The 25,088-nt window shown below is 66.1% G+C and overlaps 1 protein-coding gene across 4 annotated transcripts; it reads right to left on the bottom strand.

Moving 5' to 3' along the window:
• Positions 1 to 24,178, bottom strand: CTBP1 (C-terminal binding protein 1). 4 transcript variants are annotated; one of them, XM_057546581.1, is made up of 10 exons: positions 23,969 to 24,178; positions 16,401 to 16,591; positions 14,876 to 15,030; positions 7,051 to 7,195; positions 5,573 to 5,779; positions 3,398 to 3,612; positions 2,485 to 2,615; positions 1,733 to 1,860; positions 1,124 to 1,241; positions 1 to 899 (listed from the first exon to the last, which is right to left on the bottom strand). In XM_057546581.1, exons 2-10 carry the CDS (start codon positions 16,405 to 16,407, stop codon positions 713 to 715), a joined length of 1,293 nt encoding a protein of 430 aa, XP_057402564.1. In that variant the 5' UTR covers positions 16,408 to 16,591; positions 23,969 to 24,178; the 3' UTR covers positions 1 to 712. The 4 variants fall into 4 exon arrangements, with proteins under 4 accessions (XP_057402564.1, XP_057402562.1, XP_057402563.1 ...); XM_057546579.1 differs by lacking the exon at positions 16,401 to 16,591; XM_057546580.1 differs by lacking the exon at positions 16,401 to 16,591 and having other exon boundaries at positions 1 to 896.
• Between the last annotated feature and the right edge of the window lie 910 nt (positions 24,179 to 25,088).

The following is a 25,088-nucleotide window of genomic DNA, read 5'->3' as shown; positions in this document are numbered from 1 at the left end:
TCTTTCTGGGACTTTTATTTCTTTAAAATAATTCATACAAATGGTTACGGTCACAAACATGATTTTAACCAAAATATTGCTAGCCTACCACATCAGCAGGACGGCACTGCGCGGCCAGGCGCCGCGGCCCCGCCGCCCGGGACGGAGGCCCACGCGCTCCTCTCTGCACCGCTAGCGACGCCGTCTTCGTTTGGAACAGGGGGGTTCATGCCAAAGTTAGGAAAGACAGCCTTTGTTTTGTTTTTCTAAATTATTCTAAAAATAAGACAAGCAGGTAGAAAAAACAATGCACCGTGTGGCGTAAAAAGAAAACGGGGAGGATTCACTGTCCTGAGAAGTTTGCCAACTGCTTGGTTCGGGATGCGATCCACACACAAAAGGGAAAACGTCTGAAGCAGACCCGCTGAGCCCTGCCTCGGGCTTCTCCTGCCGACAGCTAAGCAAACAAATCCTTTGTGATGTTCTAAAGACTGTACACAGACGGGGACATTCATGATAGCACTACTGACTTCCGCTGCTGAACGAGGACGCAGAGGACACGGCAGCGGCCGGCCCTCGGGACGGGACAACTACAGCTGACGCGGGCAGAGGGTGCCTCCTCTCGCCCCTGGCGCCCGGACCGTCCCGGAGGCCGTGGCCACCTGCGGCGCTGCCCCTGCACACGCCTGTCCGAGGGCTTGGCCGCTGCCCAGACTGCGGAGCTCCGCCCGGGCTACAACTGGTCGCTCGCATGGTCTCTATCCGCCTCGGGCTTGACGGTCTGGCCAGGAGAAGGCGCGTGGGGTGGGTGGGACACGGGGGGCAGGCCGTGGGACAGGGACATGGCGCTGGGGACGATGCCTTCGACGGCGGCGGGGATGCCGCTGGGGGCCACGCCCACGACGCCTGGGGGGTACCTGCTGGGAGAGGAAGGAGGCAGGTGAGGCCCGCGGGGCGGGACCCCAGGCTGCTCCTGAAGGCCGCCTGCTGGGGGACGCCGTCCCGCTCCCTGCGTGGCCGCCACCCAGGCGGTCTCATGTCCACCGGGCCCTGAAGGTCGCCCCCGCTCGGGCGCTTAAGCCCCAGCCGTCCGCGTCCACGGGGGCCGCGTGAGCACACGTCCAGGCCGAGAGCCCCCGCTCACCTGTAGGCGGCCCCGTTGAGCTCGGGGTGCACCACGGCCGGGTCCACACTGGCCCAGTGGGTGGCAGCTGCCAGGTGGTCTTTGTTCACGCAGTTCTTCAGACTGTCGGGGATCCGGCCTGGGGGAGGCCGGGGAGACGGGAGGGATGGTGCCTGCGTTAGGCGGCTGCCACCAGAGGGACCCCAGAGGCAGGGGCTCCACTGGGGACGTGGGCAGTCTCCAGACCCGCTCCCCCTAGGCACAGCGGGGTCCTGTCTGGGCAGTGTCGCCCTCAAGGCTCGGGGACCCCCAGCCCCGAGCAACCGATCTCGGCTCAGCAGTGCCCCCAACCCCACCTGCTCGGCCCGGGGATTTCAGAGAGAAGCTGACAGGGCCCAGCCCGGAAGGCTTACACGTATAAATGACTCTTTAAAAGGTGGGGGGAAAACCCCATGAGTTGGCACCCCAAGCAGAATAGCAAGCGAGCGTCACAAACGTTGACACGAGGGCCTGGGCCGCGCTCGGCCTCCTCTGTGTTTGGGGTCTGCCACGCCTGGCCCTGGGTGGGTCCGTCTCCCTACCCACCCCAGCAGAAGATGCCCGTGGCCTCAGGGCCCCCGCCCGGCCCACCTGTGATGGCTCTCCGGATCTCCCGGGCCGCCTCCTCACGCATCTCAATGGAGGCCTGCTCGCTGTACCAGGCCGCGTGTGGGGTGCAGATCAGGTTGGGCGCGTCCTTCAGCGGGCCCTGGCTAAAGCTACACGGCACACAGGGGGTCAGAGGCCCCGCCCCTGCCCGGGGCCACACCCCACCCTCCGTCAGACTTGGTGGCTCCCCCTGAAAGACAAACCTGCCCACGGGCTCCTGACTGCAGTGGGGAGGGGCCTTCCCTGGGGGGGGCACGGCCCGCCCCCCCCTGCAAGCGGCTGTGAGCTCTAGACCCCAGGCCCTCCGGACACCGCTCTGCCCCGGAAGGGTGAAGACCCACCTGGAGCCGTCCTGCTGCCCCAGACGGGCATTTCGGCCATGAGGCCTCTGGCGTGGCCACACGGGGGCCAGCCGCCTCGTGCCCCCGGGCACTCAGCAGGACGCCTGGTCTGAGCCCTGCCCACCAGGCGCAGGGGACTGGGTCGTCTGGCCCACGGCGGCGGCCTCCCCTCGCGCTGAGATTTGGCCAGGGAGGAAGGTCTGCCCAACGGGGATCTCAGGCTCCCTTGTCCTCGGACCCTCAGCTGCCTGAGGCTGGGGCCTGGGGACCGGGCGTGGGCATCGGGGCCCACTCCCTCGCGGCGCCGTGGCCGCCGGGTCAGACGCAGGCTAGCGCGGGGCCTAAGCTGGGCGAGCGCCGTCTCGGGGACCCCAGGGCACCACCGGGAGGCACCTGAATGGCTCCGACTCATGCACGTCCAGGGCCGCACCACGGATCCGCCCCTCCTTCAGGGCCTGGGCCAGTGCCTTCTCGTCCACAAGGCCGCCCCGGGCCGTGTTCACCAGGAAGGCCCCTTGTCTCATCTGGGAAGACACGGGACAGTGCGGCCTGAAGGCACCCCCCCACCGGTTCAGGGAAGCGGCTGCCCCCGCTCCCAGGTGAGGGACTCCTTGTGACCCCACCTTCACCCCAACTAAGCCCACCCTGTCGTGGGGCTCAGGTGGCCGTCCATCAGCCTGGGGCAGCTCGTGCCTGTCTGGGCCTCATTGAGTCCTCGGGGACCACACAGCTCTGATCAGCGCCCCCGGCCACGCCCTGTCCCCCAGAGGCCCAGACCCACTGGGCGAGAACCACGGTGCCCGGCCTCACTCTCTACGGGGCTTCAGGAGCCCGGGGCAGACAGCAGTTGAGGCCCCAGGTGGGCACACAGAATGTACACGCACGCCCACCCACACGTACACGTGCACACACGGACGTGTACGTAACCACACGTGCACGTGTGTGCGCACACTTACGTGCACACATCAATGTAAACGGCCACCCCACACTTAAATACATGTATACACACGTGTGTGTACAAGCCCACGTGTACACACACACACGGGGGGGCACTGTCGTCGGAACTGACCCACCCCCACGTATATACACTGTGCACACTTATGACACAGGCCTCTGCACACACGGGCACTTGAAAGGCCCGAAGCCACAGTTCGGGGAAGAAAAGGCCCCGCGGGAGGGCCTGCGCGGTGGCCGGTGACTGGCAGGAGTGGCGGGCAGGCGGCGGTTTGGGCCCCGCCGCCCAGACCCCGCCGCCCCCCGGGGCCCCTGGCCGCTGTCCCGAGGGAGGTGCTGGCGGGCCGCACACCTGTTTGACGGTGAAGTCGTTGATGAGGTGGTGGTTGTGCTCGTTGAGGCCGCAGTGCAGGGTCACGCAGTCGCTGTGGAAGAGCAGGTCCTGCAGGGTGCTGACCCGCTGCAGCCCCAGCGCCCGCTCCGTGCCGTCCGCCAGGTAGGGGTCGTAGAACAGCACGTTGAAGCCAAAGGCCTTGGCCCGCAGCGCCACCGCCTGCCCCACGCGACCTGGGGGGCGACAAGGTGTCACCACGGCACCTCTCCGGCCGCCCTGCCTCGGTTCCCCGTCTGCCCGGGGTGACCCTGAGACGTCTGCTCCCAGAGGCCGAGCGGCAGGACGTGCACAGGACGAGGCTTTGCAGAGAAGGCACGGGGCTCCGGGGAGCTGGGGAGCGCCGACGGGGGCTCCACGGATGCACGAGGGGCGAGGCAGGGGCTGCGGTGTCAGGACAGGCCCCAGTGCCCCGGAGGCTGAAGCCCTCTGTCCTCGGCTCCCGAGAAGACAAAGCAGGGGAGCAGCGCAGGCCAGGAGCTGGTGGGGGGAAGGCACGCCAGGGCCCTGAGCTCGGGGCCACAGGACGCCGTGGAGGCTGGTGAGACGCCGGCGCAGACGGCCCGGGGAGGACGGGCACCCAGCGGTCCTGCCGACCGGCCACAGTGCCAGCGCCCCGGAGCAGTCACTCACACTGCCCGCTGGGCGACGCTGGCACGGGAGCCCCCGCGCGGCTGGCCTCGCTTTAAGCCACTTCACCTACGCCGTCAGTCCCCAGTTCCAGGAACCAAAAGAAACCCGAAGAGGATTTTCACTTTTATGAAAAAAGGCAAAAGCGAAATTGCGTTCAGTGGGTCTGGCAGGTGCCATTACAGAGCCCCTTCTGCCCCCGGGAACCGCACACCGTGCCTCAGCGTGGAGCTGCTGTGACCTCGGCCTCCACGCGCGACGTGGACCCAAAGGTCGCTGCTTCTCCCCTTTACGCCACTCGGGCCGCAGAAGGTTTCGGGGGACCACTCTGCTTTTGGGCGGTGGGAACCGGAACAGAGGCTCTCGGAGTCCCGAGGGGCGCGGGGAGGGCCGGAGCAGATGACCAAGGGCCGTGGTCCCCGGGCCGCCGGGCGCTGGCTGAGGTGCAGCCTCCGGGGCGTCCCCACCCCACTGAGCGTGTTGACCAACACCGCCTAGAGGTGGCCGCCCCAAGTCCACTTGGCCAGGCACACCCGGCTCCTCCTCCCCACCGGCTCCCCGGCCTCGCTCCTTCCTCCCGTCCTTCATCACACCGCATCCCTTCATCACACCAGGCCATCCCTGCCCCCGGACTGGCTGAGGGCGCTGGGGGCCGAGGTGCTGGGAGCAGGGCGCTCACAGGGCTACGGGGCTCTGGCCAGCCCTGGCGTCTGCGTGTGCACAGCCAGCAGGACAGCGAGTCGTGCCGGGGAGGGACACCCCTGTGTCCCACGGACGCCCATGACCCCATGACCCTGACCCCCTGCACTAATGCAGGCGCGTCTCTGCCCTGCAATTCCCCCACAGCTGCACGAGGTGGCGCCTTTGCCGTAGAGAACCTTTGTGAGACAGCTGATGGGGCCGCAGGGAGCTACGGTCCCGCCCATGCTGGGTGGCCCAGGTGGACCAGGGCAGGCCCCTCCCGCCACACTGCCCTCCCCTGCTTCCCCAACCCCTAAGGCCCGCACCACCCCGGCACCTCTGCCCCCTGGACCCTGCCTGCCGCCCCACGTCTCCGTTCCCTGCTTTGCTGTCTGAGCGCAAGGGGCCCAGGATTGGCCCAGGACACCGGCCTGCAGGGCATGCGAGTGAGCGGGTGAGTGGCGTGGGCAGCCTCCGTCCACCCACAGCAGGGCCCAGGGCAGCCTGCTCGGCCATCACCCGAAGACCGTGTGCGCTCAGTTGCAGGGTAGGGGGACGGCAGAGTGAGCACGCGTGAGTGTGCGTGACCACACGAGCACGTGTGACCCCAAGAGCACCTATTTAACATCTGCGTGCGTGCGTGGGCCCCACTAGGTGTTCCCGGGGCAGATAAGGGCCAGCACAGTCTCTGGGGCAGAGGCCCCTCAACCCTGCGCTGTCCCCTGGCTGGGCAGCCATGCCAGGTGGGGGCACCTGCCAGCAGCACAGTGCAGCCCCAGCCTCAGGGTCCACAGAGCCTGTGCACGGGGGCAAAAGCCATCGCACCTAGCCCGATGATGCCCAAGGTCTCCCCGCGGATCCTGGCGGCTCCAGAAGCCACCTCTCGGATCTGCTCAACACTCTGGACCCGCGTGCCTTCCCGTAGCGCCTGGTGCAGCCACGTGGTCCTGCGGTACAGGTTGAGGATGTGGCACATGGTGGAGTCGGCGGTTTCCTCCACGGACGCGGCCGGCACGTTGCAGACGGCGATGCCTGAGGACACGAGACACGTGGGCAGTCACTAGAACGGTCCTGGGTCTCACCTGGGACAGGCCGGCAGACACGTCCCTGCCCCAGGATGCTAGGAGACAAATGCAGGTCACCTGCCCCGTGCCGCATGGGAAAGCCACCCATGGGTCCAGTGGGCAGACAGGGTGGGGGACAGGAAGAGAGGCCGCCTGGGCGGATGCCCACACCTGCTTCTGCCCCTTCTGGACCACCTGCCACTGGACCTTCTGGAAAGGGATCTTGGCCAGGCCACACCTCCCCAGGCCCTGCCCTCCCCACCCCCTCACCAGCTCGGCTTGAGACAAAACCTAAGACGGGGTCAGGAGGTCATGCAGGGGAGACTGAGCGAGAACAGAGCTGGAGGCCCCGTCAGACTCGGGAACAAGGCTGCCGCCTGACAGAGGACCGGGCCGTGCGGAGGTCTGGCAGGGATGACCGCACGGCACGCCCCAGACTGTCCCTGGACGAAGGACGGAGCCCCAGCCCGTGAAATCGCGAGGCAATGAGGACCCGCTCCGCGAACGGGGACGAGGCCCGGAGGACGTCCCGGCTCGAAAAGTGCCCAGACCGCAGCCTGACACTGCCGTGCCTTCCTGGGGACAGGTGATAGCAGGGTGAGAGAGCTGGGCTGGCAGAGCAGAATGAACCCTGGGACGCGTGGCGGCCGACAGCGGGAGCCGTTTTCACGCTGCAGGTCTGAGGCCGCCGTCCGTGACCGTGGGCCGTGGCCGGGCGTGTCCTCACCTGCCCTTAAGCCGTGACCAACACAAACAAAGGATAAGGAGAGACTAGACCAGAACGTCACAAGAGGCGGAAGACTGTACCTGGAGGAGCACGCCGAGGTCTGTTTCCGTGAGTGTGAGTCACACACCTGTGTGTACACACGCCCACGTGTCCTACATCACAACACAAACCACGGCTCGTGCACAGGGCTGCACAAACCCCGACACGGATGTGCTGGCCGCCCCCCTGGGCTGATGTCCCTTCCCCACGGTCCCCAGGAGGCAGTGCGGGAGGGCGGCAGACACGCTGCCCACAATGCCCAGGCTTCCTAGGCCGCTGCTGCCACCCTGCGCCTGCCTGAGGGGAGCTGGTGTGGGGCCCACACGCTGCCGGCCCCCAGGCCACCCCCGGACAGGCAGGCGGCTGCAGCGGGACTCTCCTCTTCCCGGTAAAACCAACGGACAAAATGTGACGAGATCGCACCAAGGGAGCAGTGCGCAAGGTTGCAAAGAGAAGAATCCAACACCTCCTACCTAAGTCCCCAGCTGACTTGATGTCGATGTTGTCAAAGCCGCTGCCGATCCGGACGATTATCCGAAGGGCCTTGAACTTCTCCAGGTCCTCCCTGGTCAGCGTGATGGTGTGATACATCAGCGCCCCAACGGCCTCGTTTAGCACCTGCAGTGAAGGAGGCACGTGAGCCGCTGCCGCTGCGGGAGAAGCCACGCAGGCACTCCCCCCAAGTGCGGCCCCCGCTAGGCGAGTCCCAGGGCTCCGGCAGGTTCCCACCCGAGCAGCCTTCTCTCAGGTGCGCATGGCAGGCCCTCTCGGGGCGGAAGCTGCCCAATCCCCGTGTGAGCGGTCTGCAGTGACCCGAGTGTGATGGATCAGCAAACTCGTGAAGCACACCGAGGGTCCCTGCCCCGCTTGACACAGGGGACAGCGCTCTGCCTGCCTGACGCAGGGGGGTGCGCGGGGGCTGCCTTCTTGGGCACCAGACGCTACGATAGACGGGAAACGCCGGGCGCGCGGAGGACCCGGCACACCTGAAACCTCCAGACCCTGCCGATAGGGTGAGAAGCCAGCGGCCACCTTGACAGACCGCTTGCAGAACAGGAGCAGCCGCGAGGCCGCAACGCACTCGGAGCGGCGGGTAAGTCCCCGGGGGCAGTGAACGCGCTGCAGTGAGCAGGACACCCCTTCCAGACGGGGAGGGGGCTGACGTGCCGACCCCCACCGCCACTACGCACAAGGCCAGGCCTCCAGGTCAGCCTCACGGCCCCGGGTTGGAGGGTCACTCCCCCAGGGAGGGGCAGGGGGCAGCCCCTGCGCACCGTCCACGGCACCGCAGACCCGGGGGGCCGCCTCCCCCCGCCCCTGGGAGGGGTGTCAAGGGCGCGTCAAGGTCGGGCACGCGCTCCGGGCGCGCTTGCGCCTGAGGTGGGCCTCGCCAGCTGCAGCCCCCAGGAGGGGCCCGCCGGCTCTGTCTCTGCACCCTTCGGAGCGTGGCCGGGGCCGTCGTCCCCACATGCGGGGCTCCAGGACACCTGGGGGCGGCCCGTGTGTCTCGGCGAGTCTGTTCCAGGTGAGGCCCACGCGGGCAGGTTGGTGCCAAGTGCACAGACCTCCCCGTGGGCGAGGTCCACCCACCATCGTGCCCCACGCAGAGCCCCGCCCCCCACCCGCCAGCTTAAGTCCATGAGCTCTGCCAGCGCCGGGCCCACCCACGTGCGACACACCTCACTCCTGGGGGGTGGGGGTGGGGGCAGGGAGCGCGGGTCGAGGAGGGCGGGGCCACAGCCCAGAACCGAGAGCCGGGTCCGCACTGGGACGCAGTCTAGCCAAGGCCAGGGACGCGTGATCTGCCATCTCTGGGCCCAAGGTCAGGGGCTGCGGAGCGGGCCCACCCCGTTCCAACACATCATGTAATCCAAAACCTGCCATACTTGGGGACGAGGTTTATTCCTCCCTAATGGGACGTCATAATCAATGACGTCTCAAATTCAGTGAAACAGAGTCCACTGGGAACCTGTGGTGATGTGTCTGTGGCCCTCTCTGGACCGAGCTTCCAGGGCTGACCCTGGGTGCCCCGGGGCGACAGAGGCTGCTGGACCACAAGGGGCCGCATGCGAGCTGAGGAAGCAGCTGGCCCGTGGCTGATGGCATAAGCAGAGTGGAGTGGGCTCTGAGCGTGGGGCGCAGGGCAGGGGACTGCAGCCTCGGGGAGACTGCTAACGGCCCCGGGCTCGCCCCTTCTACGATGACTGAGCCCTGGTCCCAGCAGGACACACGGCCACCCGGAACGCAGTTTCCTCTGAGGCTGGCCTGGCGTCCCTTCCCCTCCTGCTGCCTGAGGCGGCCTGGAGGACACGGCCACAGGGGACCTCACAGAAAGGACCAAGGCAAGGACAGCTGGGCAGCAGGGCAGAGAGGTCCTGGGTTCCTGATCCTGCAAGGAAGGGACGGGGTGCTGCCAGCCTTGCTCTGGCCCCAGCTCGGAAGATCTAGGAATCTCAGCTCCGGGAGCGGGGGCTGCCAGCGGGCACGTGAATGGGCCGGCTGCATCATGCCCGAGTCCTGACAGCTTCCCGGGCCTCCTGGGAGGGCCACAGACGCAGGCACTGACTTCCGGTGCCATGACTCGACGGGACCCGGCGTGGACGGGGTGAGGCCCGGCGTGTGACAGCAGAGCAGCAGCAGAGGGGATTAACCGAGAGCACATGGGGAGGGTGGGCAGGAAGAGACAGGGCAGTGGACATGGCGAAGGCCACGGGGAGGTGCCGGGGAGAGGGGAGGCCCCTCTGGCCGCCCCGTGCCGTGCGGACAAGAGCTGGTGAGGAGGGCCCCCGGGGGCAGGCGGGCAGGAGCTGGGGGGCAGGCTGCATGTAGACAGAGACCTGTCGGTGTCCGGCACGGCTGGGTGCTAGAACCAGAGATGGACACGTCCCTGCCGGCACTGGGAGGCGCAGCCCCGGACGCAGAGGCGGGTGGATCGGCTGGACGCCTGCGGGGCCCTCGGCTACAACGGGCGTGCGGATGGGCTGTGGGCAGGCGGGACGGGGCAGGTGGTCCTCGCGGCTCAGGCGCATGCGCAGGGGCGGCTTTTCCTGAGCATCGCACCCAGCTGTGCTCCTTAAGTGTCCCGGGCTGCACTTCTAAGCAGGGATGGTCCATGATGGTCTGAACGTTTCTAAATCTGGAGAGACTGTGTGGCTTCCAGTGCTGGCTGTGCTGCAGCAAAAACCCACGTTGTTTGCTTGTTTCCTTGAGGTGAGAAGTGAGCGGATCCCTGCAAACCCTCTTCAGGCTCCAGTCCTGCTGCCACTGCCCCCGGGGCACTGTCTGCCCGTCAGCACCGACCGCCCAGCACCAGGCATTCCCAACTTCCAAATACTCCGCGTGATGCACGCAAGCTGGAACTGTTATTGTAGCTTTCATTTGCATTTCTGGGTGTGGCTCAGTCACCAGGTGCGTTTCTGGGTAAATTACTTTTTCCACGCCTGGCCCTTTTTCTACCGAGCATCTCTCGAATCCCAGGGTAGCAGGCGAAGTGTCCTCGGAGGGGAGCCCGGGCTCCTCTCAGAGCAGCGCCCCCCCTGTACCGGCTACAGGATGAGACCACTGCAGGGGCAGCACACTGCCCTGTCCAGACTCCAGGTCCACGCTCCTGCTGGCTCCTCATGACCCCTTTCCTGGTTGCACAGTGGCCGTGGCACCCCGGGTATGGCACTGACCTCCCAGCGTCCACTCCTGCCAGCCTCTACCTGCCGGGTACCCAGCTAGTCGCTGGCCTGGTGTCCTCAGATCCACAGGGGCAACGCGGCCCACCTGGCCAGGCGCTCAGAGCAGAGGGCCTGAGGGGTACTCACTGGGCACCACACCAGAGGCGGGCCCCCGGTCAGGGCACCTCCTCGCCCCGAGTGTCCCCTCCCAGCATCTCACACACACACACACACACACACCCTCAGCGACTTCTTATCTTTCCAGATGGGCGTCTTCTGTGGGATTTCCCGATGACAGATGGCCCAGGCGGAGGGACAGCGGGCTGAAGACCGCAGACCAGATTCTCACAGGCCTGCCGGAGCGCCACTCAGACCTGCGAACTGATGGCCCGGCTGCCCCTGGGTGTCTGTGAGTCCCTGGCGGGGGGCAGTGTCACCTGCTCCGCGGTCACTATTTTGTCCACACACCCCCTCCCTCGCCCACTGTCTACTGGGATTTGTCCTTTTCCTGTTGGTTGAGAAGTCTGAGTATTTCAGCTGTTCACTCCCCGAGTGTTACACGCACTGCGGGCACGTCTCCTTCGCCCCCCTATTTTCCTGTTTTGTGTGATTTCTCTTGCAGGGAGATTGTTTTGATTGCCTTGTACTCAGATGACCCCTCCTTTCCACGCCGTGCTTTCTGCAGAACTGCCCACGTTTGGTTCTGTCCTGACCAGGGGCGAACACGCTCCCTGCAGACGCCCCTCTCACTCTTGGTGACGGTGGGTGCACATGAGGGGACCGGCCAGCGTCCCCAGGGCTCGTGGGCTGACCAGTCCTTTCCGCCTCCAGGGTCCTCAAGTCCCACCGACCGGGAGCCACCCCACCACTGGCTACAGTGCCTGTTTCTGCGTTTTCCCCGGATTTTATTTCATGTCTTACCCGGCCTCAGCGCATCCCTCCTGGGACTGGGCGCTTCACTCCAAAGGCCCCCGCTGGTGCCCTTGGAACCCCAGGCGCGTCCCGCGTCTCACCCACCCTGGCCCAGCCCCTCAACGGGACCCCAGGTCTTCCTTTTCCACGGCTGCCCCCACCTCACGGGCACCTGACTTTGTCTGAGGAGCTTCGGAGAGAGGGGCGGGGGGAGAAATGCCTGCGCTGGCCCCGCGTGTGGGCGCGTGAGCGAGCCTGGTAAAACCCCTCCTCTCAGGAGCTTTGACGCACCCAGCTGGGGCCGCTCTGGCTCTTGTCCCCCGCCCCAGCGCTGGTGAACTCTGGATCCTGAACGGCAGGGCCTCCCGGGCCCCCGACGCTTGTCCTGGGTCCGCGGCAGGAGCGCGGGAGCCGCCGTCCAGCTTTGGTTGCTTTCCTTGTGTGGTGGCGAAAACGTCAGTCTCTCCTCCTTAACGCTCAAATAACATCGGACGGACGTCCAACCAGCTGTGAGGAGGCAGAAACCCCTGATCAGATGTGACACGTAAGACAGGCTGATATTTCCCTTCTAGGCCAAAGCCTGCAGCCAGGTGGTCCGTGGACCCCGTGTCAGCTCCAGAGCCATCGGGGTCCTGGGCTCCTGTCTTGCTGCCCCGCCATTCCCAGGCTCCCCTGGCTCCACATGGCTTCCTTCTGTGGTCTGGGTGGCTGCCCAGGCTCCAGCCATCACATCTGGGTTCCAGCCAGCAGAAAGAGGGAAGGTGGCTCTGCACACAAAGGCTGCTGCCCTCTCCCTGGCTGGACTTAGTCATTTGGCCACCCCTGGCAGCAAAGAGGGGGGAAGGAAGTGCTTGTCCAGGATGGGAAACGCAAGGCTCCTGAGAGCGGCCGCACTGGCCAGCTGGGCACGGCACCCCTGGGGAGTTTGCGAATCTCTCCTCGTTCCTCGTCGCTTCCGTCTTCCCTCTGGGCTTCCCTTGACTGCGTCTTCCGAGCTTCCTATTCAAGTTTAAACCTTCCACTCCCGTCCAGTCTCCAGGGCGCCCTCTGGTTCTCCTGATTCCTTTCTCGCCGCGTCCTGCTCGGTGTACAGTCAGGCGCTACCTCAGCTCTAAGGACACCAATTACACAGTCCGATGTCTCCTCTGTCAGGAGCATAAAATTCTGTCCCCAGGACACTTTTTCTACCTGTTCTTCTCTGGCAGGCAAGGCCTTGGCTGTGGCTTCCCGTGGGTGTCAGGAGGCATAGGGCTCGGGGGGGACGCCGCCTGCCCGTCGGGTGGGGCTCTGAGGGCCCTATCCCCCTCCCCAGGGGTCTGTCAACTTGTTTATTTGGGGTTTTGGTTTTTTAAAAAAAATTATTTATTTATTTATTTATTTATTTAGGCTGTGTTGGGTCTTTGTTTCTGTGTGAGGGCTTTCTCTAGTTGCGGCGAGCGGGGGCCACTCTTCATCGTGGTGCGCGTGCCTCTCACCATCGCGGCCTCTCTTGTTGCGGAGCACAGGCTCCAGACGCGCAGGCTCAGCAGTTGTGGCTCACGGGCTTAGTCGCTCCGCGGCATGTGGGATCTTCCCAGACCAGGGCTCGAACCCGTGTCCCCTGCATTGGCAGGCAGACTCTCAACCACTGCGCCACCAGGGAAGCCCTGGGTTTTATATTAACTTGTTGAAATAGTTTTGGTAAGTTACAGTTCTGGAAAAAAACACGTTTTGTCTTAGTTTTCAAATTTACTGGCAAAACTTGTTTTACTACTGCTGACAATTTTTAAAAATTTCTCTCGGTATGTCTCTTTTTCATTCCACTACTGGTTTTTTAAAAAGTATCTTTTTAGTTGGAAACAGTTTAAGACTCACAAGAAGTTGCCAACGAGAGGGATCCCGTGTCCCCCGGCCCGGCCGCTGTGGTGGGCAACGAGCTCGTGCCCGGTGAGGTCCATCTGTGCACCCAAGTCCCCTTGGCCGTCTTGTCCTCGCTCGTGTGTGTTCTGTGCAACTTCACTGTGAGTCTGTTCGAGTAGCCGCCTCACAACAGGACACAGATTGCAGGACTGCCATCACCACAAAGAAACACGCCCGTGTTAGCAGCACCTGAACCCGGCACCTCCGCCTCCTTCGCTGTCCCCGTCATGGTGGCTGGCCAGAGTGACAATGCACGTGACCCTCACGAGCTGGCTGCTCTGGCCCGGCCGACGCCGGTGCCCGTGGCTCATCCTTCCTTCTCCTGCCCAGTGGGGCTCCTCGGTACCCGTGCCCTGGCTGAAGGCCACCTGGTTCCCTCTGGCTCCGGCCACAAGGAACAAAGCTGCTGGGGGGCTCGCGGGCAGGTTTCTGTGTGGACGCGTGTTTTGCTTCTCTGGGAGAAATACCGGCGCTGCGACGGCCAGGCAGGTGGCCCGAGCCTGCTCCGCTGTGGGAAACTGCCGGCCCCAGTTCCCGGAGGGGCCGCCCGGGCGTGCACGCTGCCGCACTTTTCTCACCCGTTTATTGCTGCCTTCCCTCGGCTCTGGACCATCGTCAGCCTTTTTCTCATCTAATTTCGCTGGTGGCCCATCCCCTCCCCTCGGTCCCTGAGATTTCTGTCGGAGGCTGGCTCCCCACCGTGGCCCCCTCACCCCAAGCCTCCGTCCCGCCACTGACCCGAGTGGCTGGTGAGCCTGCCCAGTGAGTTCTCACTTTCAGCTTTGCTCTGTTTCAGCTCCTAGATCTTCTAAAAACTCCCCCGAAGCCTGCCGTCGTCACGTCTTCTGCGCTCGGCTCCTTCTGAAGTGCTCAGGCTTGGTTTTCACGTGGTGGTTGTAGCAGCAGACACCCACCCCGGCCCCATGGGCCCCTCTAGTCCTCTGTCTCTGCTGGTTTTCGCTCAGTTCTTTCTTCTCCTACTATCTTGTTATCTTCGACTGTGCGATGAACATGGTGCTAGGAGGTGATCTGCAGAAACAACTTGGGGCCCAGGCCTACGGTCTCTTCCCGTAAAGTGTACTGTTCTCCCTTGTTTCTGCCAGCCACCTGAGCATAGAACACAGGGTCGCCTATAATCCAAGTTCAAGGCTTGATGTGGACATTGCTGGGCCGGTTGGTGGACAGGTGAGGGTGCGTCTGGTTCCAGCTCGTCCTTTCTCCAAGGGTCCAGCCCAGAGCCAGGGTCGAGCAGGGCTCCAACCTCACCGGCCCATGAGGCTGCCAAAGCCGCCCCGGCCTCTCAGCCGCCTCTTCCAGCACAGCCGATGCCCCAGCCCGGCGGGCACCACCCGTGCACCCCTGTGGCATCTGGGCCTCTCCTGACCCTGTTGGCTCTCCGAAGCACCCAGGTTTCATAAACCTTGGCCCAGCTTCCTCAGCTGACTCAGGGGAAAGGTGGTTCTGAAGCACCCGGTTGGCTGTGACTACAAACAGAAACCAGATGAACATACTTCCGGTCCCGGGCGCCCGAGAGCCGCAGGCCGCGTGGCACAGGCTCGGGGTGTCCCGGCGACCGCCGTGGCCTGCGTCGTCCGGTGACGGAGGTGCAGCCTGCCCGCCCCCAGCACCGTCCACTGCAGCCACGTCCCCAGATGCCACTGTCTGGGGAAGAACTGGTTGTAATGGGGACATCCCACCCCTGCCTCCCGGCCGGCCAGGTGGCAAGGGCAGCTCTGCACCTGCCCGCTCCGGCAGGAACCCTGGGACGCCTGCCTCAGCGCTGGCGAGGCCACGGCTCCCCGCCTCCCCGCCCCACCCGTGGTACCTTCTCGTGGATCTCCTGTGTGGACTGTGCGTCACAGAAGGCCACGGTGGCCACGTCCTTCAGGATGGGCATCTCCACCGTGCAGTCCCGGCCGTCCAGCAGTGCCACCAGGGGCCGGGGGTGCAGGGGCCCGTTCATGATCGGAGGTCGGACGCCTGCAACGACAGGGCCGGACGCTCAGCTTCCCGCGGCAGCACGGCCCCCGCGGAAACCTCAGCCCACCCCAAGGGCTTCCAACTCTACGTGTCCAGCCACCAGGATCTTTGTCAAAAATACGTTAAAAATCAGGAAGGAAAACGCACTGGTGTTTGCCACGGCTCACTGCCGCCTGAGTGGACACCGACGGTGGTGACTGCCCCCCCCGCCGGATCAGGACCTCAGGGGTGCAGAGCCCCAGGCAGCCCCGCGCTCCAGCTGGCGGCCAGACACGCGGGTTGGAACGACGGGCTCGGGGACGCACCCGATGTTTCTCTTCCACTCGACGCTGTGGTGTTGCCACCCAAAAACCCGACAGGGACCCACCCGGCACCAGCATCGCCTCTGCTTGTAGGTTTGAGGAGCAGGAAACAGCGCAAAGGCAGAAGAGGGTTAAAACACCAGAAAAAGGCCAGAACCCCTCACCTTCCCAAAACGAGACAGCAAAGAATTATTAAAAACTCGCTCCTTCCACACAAGGCCCAGGTCGAGACGGGAGGGCTTCACAGGTGACACGCGAGACAGCGGTGGCCACATTGGCCCGCCCCCTCACCACGGCCCCGCCAGGCTTGCCCTGGGACGTGGCAGCCGGCGCGCGGGGCGCAGGACGAGAACCGGGAGCGGCCCGCCAGTGCCCACCACTCCCGAGAGCGCACGGCCGTCAGGACCGGCGGCAAAGGCGCCAGGACCGCCGGGAGGGCTCCTGGCCTGGGGTCCAAAGGCCAGGGCCACCCTGGTCACCTCCCCCCGCGTCACGAGCAGAGCGTCCGGGCCCCCTCTGTCTGTGGTGCGACGGCGGGAGTCCTGTGCAGACGGTGCCCTGGTCTCTCCAGCTCCACTGGGAGAACAGCGCCGTGTCACTTAAAGACGTTACTCATTTCAGCGTGTGACAAACACCTGCTCCCGGCCTCACTCAGCCTTAACTCTGCCCAACATCGATCCACGCGACCGCAAGAAGCCGAGCCCTCCGGGTCTGCGAAGGTGTCTCAGCTGAAAGGTGCCTGCAGAGCCTTGTCTGGAGCGCCCAGCGGTCCGAGAGGACGGGAACCCCCACGGAGGACACCGCGACCGGGAGGGCGCCCCACCACGGCGAGTCCACGGGAGCATCCAAGAGAAACCCCGCGCCGACCTGCGGCCTGGCCGGGCACCCCTCCCTCGAGACCCTCGACAGAAGCAAACCCCACGGCAAACGTGGGGCCCGGGCGACGCGCCCGCTGGGGACGTCCCTGTCCTAACCCCGCCACGCGCAGGGAGCCCGGGAGCAGCTCCTTCTCCGCGGCCGCGGGGACACCGGCCTCGGGCGGCCTCTCTCTCCCGAGCCCCGACCAACCTGACATCTCTTAATATGGGCTCGGCTTCCACGACCATGAATCCGACTGTTCAAAGCGTCTATCTTCAGAACCCCCGCGGAACTGCGTCCTGTCACTGGATCCTCATCCCACGTCTTTAATTGTCTCGAACCAAAGCTCCTAGGCTCCTGTCCACGGCGACCACTGAAGCCCACGCCGGGTCAAAGTCTGACTAAAAATTAAACACAAGAGACACGTTAAACACCACTGAGGGTCAACGAGACTCACGAACCTCAGGTCCGTGGAGGAGGGGCTTCCCTGCACCTTGACCCCAGGCCCGTGGCTGCCGGGCCGGGACCTACCTGGAATCAGGCCCGGCCCTGCGTGGGAGTGACCGGCGGGGCCACGGCTCGGACGCAGAGGCAAGAGGCTCACCCCGAAGGTCGCCGCCACGTGCCCGGGACCCCGCCCGGATGCCACCAAGTGCACCAGCCGGGAGGCCTGGCGACAGGACAGCCCAGGGAGCGGGCTGTGGACAGTTCCGCAAGCTCCTATCTCACGGGGCCCGTCGCTTCCTGGGTCCACGACGGGGCAAGGAGACTGGACTTCCGACAGGCCGCTGGGGGAAAGGGCCCCGGGACACAGACCCCGACCTGGACGCTTCCTGCATCCCAGCCGCGGGCCCCGCGGGCGGTGTCCCGGGGCCGGGGCTAGTTTCAGGTGCAGTCCTCCCCAGAGAGCTGCCCAGCCCTTCCCGGGGGGCAGGACGACCTGGTCATGACCCAAACCTCGGGCGCACCCGAGTCCTCCCTGATCCGGCTCAGCTGCGGGGACTGGCCAGCCGCTCCTGAAAAGCTCCAGCCAGCCAGGCACAGCCCACGACCCCAGGACACGGGCGGCAGGGCCAGGGGGCAGCCTGCAGCCACGGGCCGTCCGCGGCCCTCAGTGCCTGCCACCAGTGGGTGTCCAGCACCCGAACTGACCTCACCGCCGGCTCCCAGGCGGCCTTGGCCCCCCTCAGCCCCACGCGGCCACGTGCGCCGAGGCCCCCCGCGCTCCCACAGGTAGGGGCATGACACCCCGGCCCAGGTCCCCGTCCTGCCGCACCCGCTCCGCCTCCCGGGCCACGCAGCGTGGACAGCAGCCCCGCCGCGAAGGGACTCCGTGCCCGAGGGGCCGCGCTACCAGAGCTCCCGCAACTCACGCCGGGCCCCCCCCCGCCCATGCAGCCATGCTCCTCTCCGGAATCACCAAGCACGAGGAATCGGAACGCTTCCACGCTGCAAACCGCGGACGCTCCTTTGATCTAACTTTCTCTGGTGGAAAACGTACTCAACGAGCCATAGGCAGCAGGTGTCACCCCACACCCCAGACACGCCCCGGGGGCGGCCCCAGGACAGGACGACACCCCCAGAACCTCAGGGACCCTCAGTGCCGGTCCTCAGGCCCCCCTCTCACTCCAGGCCGACCTGGAGGCCAGCCTCACCCTCCTACCCTGATCCTCACAAGAGGGGCTCGGGGACAGCAACGGGGGTGGGGTGCCCGGGCCGGGCGGCAAGGACGCTGGCCTCGCTCGGGGTCTCGCTGGCTCTGGGGCCCCAGCCTCGCTCCCGCTGACCGACCACACCGCAGCCGGGGTGGGTGCTGCCGACGGCGAGTGGGCCCCCCCCGCCGTGGCCCCGACTGGGCAGAGGCAGGAGAGCGAGCTCCAGGACCTCAAACACCTGCAACCCAGGTCCCACTGATGCCATCGTCTCTTCCAAAGTTGGCCCCAAACTCATTCCAAACTGCAGCGGCAGCACCGGGCAAAGCACCCCAGTAGTCACCTCCGCACGGCCGAGTCAGGCCGACCCGGGTGCCCTGCCCTCCTACCCGAGGGTCCCCGGGAACCACACGCGAGGAGATCAGTGTGTGCAGGTGAGGGAGACCCCAGACAAGTCACAGCCGGCCGTCTGGTCACGAGGCTTTCTTCAGTCCCCTCCCTAAACTCTGGAGGAACCAGGGCCAGCTGCACCGGGAAGCAGGACAGCACCCAGCCGGGCCTTCCCTGGCTCACTCGCGGTCCCATCCATCAGCAGCGTCCCTACACGCCCGCTACATGCCGACGGCCAAGACGGTTCCCTGTCCCCCGAAGGCCCAGGGCTCACGCGCCTCAAGGGTGGCCCAGCACTGCGTCTTCCCAGCCCTGGTGAAACAACCTGGACCCCTGGGCTCTCCCGTGTCCACCTCCCACCAATCCTTTTGTGAAAATGGTCTCAAAAGGAAGCTTTGCTTTGCCAATGCTGAGCAGCCTAAAAGGAGCCAGGTGCGTCCCTGCTACCCCATGGGGGTGGTGGGTGCCCGCCCAGAGGAGCGGCTGGCGGGCCTCGGGCCTCGGAGGCCAGCCGGGACAGACGGAGGGCCCTGGGCAGGTCTCAGGCCCAACGTGCAGACGGGAGGCGACCTCTGCTGGGCACTGCAGACAGACAGGGTGAGTCTGGCTCTCCCCTCCCCGGCCCCAGTGCCCTGTGGGCAGGACGGCAGCGTCCAGCAGTGGCCGAGACACAGGGATTCAACCGTCCAATTGTGCTTGAAATAACAGCAAGACCACAGTCGCAAGAAGCTTCTGGTCTCATGCTGGGGACACTCACGGGTGAAAACGCTAAGCTGCACCTTGTTTCTAGAAATAAACCAAACAGAAGCCCCGTAAGTGACTTCACTGCTCAAGACACTGATGGGAGAGCCCCTGGACGCACAGGGCAGCAGGGGGTGCGCTGAAGGGTTGACAAGGTCAGGCCAGGGGAGGGGAGGGCATGGTCAAGCCCAGAGCAGGCCAGCAGGTAGCCCCAGGGACCTCAGGGCCATCAAGCCACCTCCTACAGCCACCGCTACCCCAAACACCCTGCACAGGAACCTACAGGAGGCCTTCTGCCCTCCGGGGGAACAGCCCCGTGTTTAAAGAGGGAGTGAAGGATGGGTGGAGAGAGCAAGGCCCGTGGCCAGCAGGCGTGGACCCTGGGGGTGGCACGCAGGCCATGTCCCACGCGCCTGGTGGGTGCACTGCCGCCAGCCTGGCCCCCCACCCTGTGCTGACTGGACGAGTCTCAGGGGCTCCTGCCCTCTACTCACCCGCCTGTCTCTCAGGAGCCACAAGGGTGTGCACCCTTCCCCCACCAGGTGAGCCAGGGGCTCGGTTCGTGGTCGGGGGCGTGGCAGGGATGGGGTCTTGGCGGGAGGCCCCCCGGCCAGATTCCAGACACACCTGCCCCTCCCCCTTACCAGAAACTGGACCCCACCTGGGAGGGTGGGACACAGGGCCGGTTCCTTGCAAAGAAACTCTGGGGACCAGATACGACAGGGACGGCCCCAGCCCCTTGGTGGCCTCCGAGACCGTGGCGAGGGGCCGCCGTGGGGAGCGGGTGGCTGGCAGCCAGGACACCTGTCAGGGCGGAGCCTCTGTCCCCTCAGCGATGGCACAGCCAGGGAGCAGACGGGTCATCTCCCGGTGGCGTGAGGCTGTCCCCAGGTTCCCGGGTGTCCAGACGCCCTCCCTGGTCAGCCCCAGACCCGGGGCTCTGGGCGCAGGAGGGCCCGTCCCGTCCTCACGCGGACCCCGCTCCAGCACGCCCCGCGCTCCCCGCACGGAGGTGCTGGCGGGGTGAGTGTGCCTGCCGGGGCCGCACCGGCTGCCGGGAGCACCTGCCGGGGGCCACAGCCCCGCACTTCCAACACGTGACACTCCCAGGCTCCCTTCTCCCCGGGGCCTCACCTCCGCCCACCACCCCCCGCTTCCCTGCTCCCCGCCCGCCCGCCCGGTTTCTGCTCAGGGATGGACGTGGGTGCCGGCTGACCACTGGGGCCCTACGGCCAGAACACGAGCTCTGCCAGGACGGGCTTCCGGGGGCACCCGGCGAGCACGTGGGGAGGGGGGGATCTCTGACGACCAGCCTGACGCACAGACGGCTCTATCCCACGTCACAGAGGCGCCAGGTGCCCGCCACGGGGAGAGGCAGTGCGTGCCCGCATCCCAGCGGCTCAGTAAAGGGGGGAGGGGAACGCAGGGACCAGCGCGGCTGCTGAGAGAGGAAGCCCGTGCCAAGAGCTGGCAGCGCCGCGGCCCTGGGCTGCCCCGGCTCCCGGGCAAACGCGGGGAGCGGGCGGTGGCCAGACCTGCGGGGCCGAAGTGGACGTCCCTGCCAGCTGCCGCCCAGCTCGGGCCCACCAGGAGGGTGCTCGATGAAGGCCCGGCAGACGGCTGTCCTAACACCCCACCCAGACCCTAGGACCGGTAGATGGTTCCCTTGAGCCGCGCCACGCAGCAGCAAGAGGGGACGGCGGAACGGGAGGGAACAAGAGGGGACAGGAAAGGACGAAAGGGGACTTGGGCTGCGACTTGCATTCCACGCTAAGGGAAGATGCCAACGACGGGGAGCTGCACGGGGGGACGTGGACACACCGGCACCGTCTTCGCGCTCCCTCCTGCCCAGCTCCACACACTGGCCGCGCGGCCCTCCTGCCGGGCGGCTGCTCCTCCCCTCCCCACCCCCCCACCACGCACCTAAGACGCGTCCTCGGCCACGGCTCCCCAGTGTGGGGCTACCCTCGGAGGGTCCAGGGGCTGCAGCTGGCACGCTCTGGGGTCACCCGAGTCGCTGAGCCCCCCAGACCGATCACAGCGCATCCCTGGCACCAGGGCCTGCAGGAAGCCCGGGCTTCCCGAGAACCCGGCCCTCGGCCACACCACGCCCTGAGCACCGGGTCAGGGTCCCGGGCCAGCTCCTGCCTCCTTCTGCAGCACCGATGAGCATCTCAAGCCCAGCGCACCCAGAACTCGCCCCCAAAAGGGTCTCTGCTCCTCTCCAGCCCCAGTAACTGCCCCCCCCCAACCCAGGCCCCAAACGCGGCAGCCACAGACAGGGTCTCTGGCCCCACGGCCTGTCCAACGGCCAGCCTCCCCGGGCCCACGGCGAGGGTGTGCTCTCCTCACTCCATCAGGCCTCTGGCCCGCACGCCGCAGAGCCCCAGTCACCGCAGCCGGAGCCCGTCACGCGCACCGTTCAGCAGCAGGAAAGGAAACTCCTTGGCACTGCTGGCGGCCGCTGCCCCTGCCACCTCCCCACCCTCCTGCGTGAAGCCAGCCCCTCTGCCAGCACCGGCCCTCCAGCTTGACCAGCAGGCACGCCCTCCGGAAAGCCACCTCCCGAGACAGGACTCTGACGACCCGAGGGCGGCCCCGCGCCTGCCCCCGGTCACTCTGCCTGAAGAGCCAGCAGCAGCCAGCCTTCTCCAGCTCGCCCCACTGCCCCGCAGCCCAGCCGTCTGGCCGGGGTCTGCCGTGCTGCCCCAGGCAGAGTCTGGCTGGGGTGGGCGCTGAGCCCCTGCAGCCAAGGCCAGGGCGCTCCGGCAGGCAACGCGTGGCCGCGTAAAACCTCCAGCAGGACCACCAGCCAGAGTCAGCCTCAACTTCTCAACTCCTTGGAAACCAAAAGACGCCCCACACACGTGCTGGATAAAAACTGTGACAAAAGGTGAGGATGCGTCACCGAGACTTCCCCACGCGTGTTCACCTCTTTCACCATCTTCACTTACGCCCACGTGTGTGCACGTGTTCTGCTACCTTCGTGGTGCTCAGAATCCCGGAAACAAGAACATGATCCATGTCGAAAGAACGCAGGTTGGGGCGGGTTCATCGTGATGCCACCCGTAACTCAGGGAATGTCACCTTCCTACCTTCCAGAGTGACGTTTCACAGCTGCCCCGTGGAGACCCTGTCCCTCAGCCCTGCCCCCGGCCCTGTCCCCAGCCTTGGTCCTGTCCCTGTCCCCAGCCCTGTCCCTCCATCCCCAACGCCTGGCACACGCTCACTCACGTGATCCCACCTCTTCACACGCTCCATCCCCACTTTACAGACATGACACAGAGAAGTCATGTGAGGGGCCCATAACCATGCATTGGTCAGGGGCTCAACCGGGATTTCCCCAGGGACAATTCTGTGCTCTTGACTACTGTGGTCACTCCCCCAGAGGCTGAGGAATGCTGCCCCATTCAAGAGTAGACAGGCTACACTGACCCACAGGGCACCCCAGATGTCCACACTGCTGGGAGCTGGCTTTCTCCTGAATATTTGCCTGTGTATGTTTTTATAGAAATAAAGTTGCTTCTCTTGAAAAGTGGGGGGGTCCTGGAGAGGTGGAGGACGCCCCCATGGGATACGACCGGCAGTCCCAGCTCTGGACCCCCTTTGTGCAAGCCAACTCTCCAGCCACCCAGAGAAGTGGGAGTTGGGTGAGGGGCTTACCCTCGTGACTACTCAACTCAGAGCAGCTGGAAGAAAACCTACCCCATCCCACTTCCCGAGAGCAAACCTGTCCTAACCAACCACGAAGAAGAGCATCACCAGAAAGGGGCTGCCTGGGCCAGGTTCCCGCCTTAAGAGGCTGCAAGCTAAAGGCCGTCCTCCCGGCAAGCCCAGGGCCGGTGCACCCTTCCGGGACAGGCAGGCACGAGGAAGCTCCGTCCAAACCCTCGGCTCAGGTGCCGTGGCAGCTCCTCCCTCCACAGGCCTCGGGGCCTGGGGCCCCGATCTGCAGGCCCCAGCGGCAGGGTGGTGGCGTTGGACGCTGAGGGTGGGGCCTCTCGGGTGGGGCCCCTTCCCTGCCGACAGGATGCGCCCCTACCATGAGGAGGCCCCAGCCCGGTGGCTGGAAGCCCGAAGAAGCTGGGTCTGTGCAAGAGTGGAAAGACAGGTGGGCGTGACACGGAAGTGGCCGGACGGGGGCGTAGGGCAGCGGCCGGCAAACCACCACCACCCGTGGCGCCCCCCGCCCGGCCTGCGCCCCCCAGCCCCAGGCTCAGGGCCCTCAGAGCTACCCGGGGCACGGAGAATGCCTGTTCCTGACACCTTTCAAAACAGGAAGAGCACAAGGTGCCTGGGGACAAACAGAAGCAGGTCACACCTGTCCCGTTACTCAGGTGGAAACGGACTCAGAGAGAGAAGGGCGCCCTGCCGCCACCTCTGCCGGGTGAGCGGGAACGGCGCGCCTCCCAGCTGACGCATCACTTCGGTCATTTCAAAAACGAGTAAAGATCTCAAAACGGTCATTTCATTTCAAAAACGTCATTTCAAAAACGAGTAAAGATCGCCTGCGGGAAGACCCGGCGCCGCGGACCCGCAGACAGGCCGGTTCGGGTCCGAGGCTGTGGCCCCGCACATCCCCCGGCAGCGGTCCGAGGTCCGGCCCCGAAGGACGTGGGGTCACCGGCGCGCCCGGCCTCCCTGCAGGGCCCCGCCAACGGTGACCCGGCCAGCCCGGCCCGCAGGACGGACGGGCCGGCGGGGCTTGCGCACCGAGTGCGAGGTCCCGGCTGCGGGGGTCCCGAGGTCCCCGCACCCCTTTGTGTCACCTGCACGGGCGGGCGGGGCGGCGGCGCACGCGCACGCAGCAGCACGCGCACGCGCACGACGCTCCCGCGGTCCCGCCCCCCCAGCCCCGCCCACGAGCGCCGGCGCGCGGGCGCCGGCGCGCACGCGCACTCGCACACAAAGCCGGGGCCCGCGCCCGCCCCGCCCGCCCCCGCGGCCCCGCCCCGCCCCGCCCCCGCGGCCGGAAATGCGCGCGCGCGGCCTTACCGAGCGGCAGGCCCTTGTTGAGCAAGTGCGAGCTGCCCATTGAAAGGCGCGGGCGGCCGCGGGCCCCGACGAGTCCGGCGCGCTCCGCCGCGAGCCCGGCGCGTGGGGCGGCCTGGGCGCCGTCCGCTGCTCCGCCCGCTCGCCTGCGCCCGGGCGCCGCCGTGCCGAGCCGCCGCGCCGCGCCAGCAGCCGCTCCACCGGGCGGGGACAGGGCGCGCGCGCGGGCGGGGCTTCCGGCGCGGCGGCCTCCTGTTTCCAGGCGCGGGCGCCGCGCAGGACCACGCGGGCGGCTGCAAGCCGCGCCCGCCCGCCCCGCCCGGCCGCTAGGCTCCCCCCCCCGCCCCCCACGTTGGCCGCGCCTTCCCGGCAACCGCACAGGCACCTGCCCGCACACACCAGGCCCCTCCTGCCCGAATGACCACACGCACTTGCTGAGAACCCCCAAGGCCCCACTTGCCGTACACATGCACACGCACCTGCCCTGAACCTGCCAGGCCCCACCTGCCTGGAAGCCACTGGGCATTGACTGCTGGGCTGAACCGGGCCCTCATCCTCACCCTCCGGCCGCACCCATCCCGCACCTACCCGCCGGCCGCCGAGCGGGCTCCTGGGCACTGGTGGTTTAAATGTCCGGGCGGCCGCAAGGTCGGGGGAGGCAGCGGCGCAAACCCCGGGGGGTTTTTCTGGGAAAACCCGCCCTTATGCTGGGCGGGGTGGCCTACACCGGAGTCCTCAGGACAGCTTCCCGAAGCCAGCGGCAGGGACTTCCCTGGGCCTGGGGCGGTGCAGGTGGTCCCTGGGAGGTGGCCAGGTGTGGCTGAAGTGGGTGTCAGTCTGACCACCGCCGCAGCCCTAGAGATAGCACCTGTGCTTAGTTCCAGAAGTCCAGAGGGCAACTGGCACCCGAGGGTCATGAGGGCTCTCCAGGGTGGGAGCTAGCCAGGCCTCAAGGGCAAGGTGATCCGGTTATGGGGAAGGGCCAAGGCCAGCCCTGGGAGAACCTGATCCCCAGAGCAGGGATGTCCTGGGAGTCGGAGCGCTGTCAGGTGACCCTGAGGATGGGCGATGTAACTGTCCTCTTAGGTAAAAAGCACATCATTAAACACGACAGCAGTGGGTA

The sequence above is a fragment of the Balaenoptera acutorostrata genome, chromosome 5 (assembly GCF_949987535.1).
Source record: "Balaenoptera acutorostrata chromosome 5, mBalAcu1.1, whole genome shotgun sequence".
In the NCBI taxonomy this organism is placed as follows: domain Eukaryota; kingdom Metazoa; phylum Chordata; class Mammalia; order Artiodactyla; family Balaenopteridae; genus Balaenoptera; species Balaenoptera acutorostrata.
This window is presented reverse-complemented; position numbering and strand designations above follow the sequence as displayed.

Bases quoted from the DNA above. Each gene is read 5' to 3' on its own strand.
- CTBP1 (XM_057546579.1), bottom strand. From the start codon at position 24,008: ATGGGCAGCTCGCACTTGCTCAACAAGGGCCTGCCGCTCG. The intron at 5,780-7,050 runs GTAGGAGGTGTT...TCGTGTCCTCAG, and splicing joins CAAGTCAGCTGGGGACTTAG to GCATCGCCGTCTGCAACGTG. The intron at 1,861-2,484 runs GTGCCTCCCGGT...TGTGCCGTGTAG, and splicing joins CATGAGTCGGAGCCATTCAG to CTTTAGCCAGGGCCCGCTGA.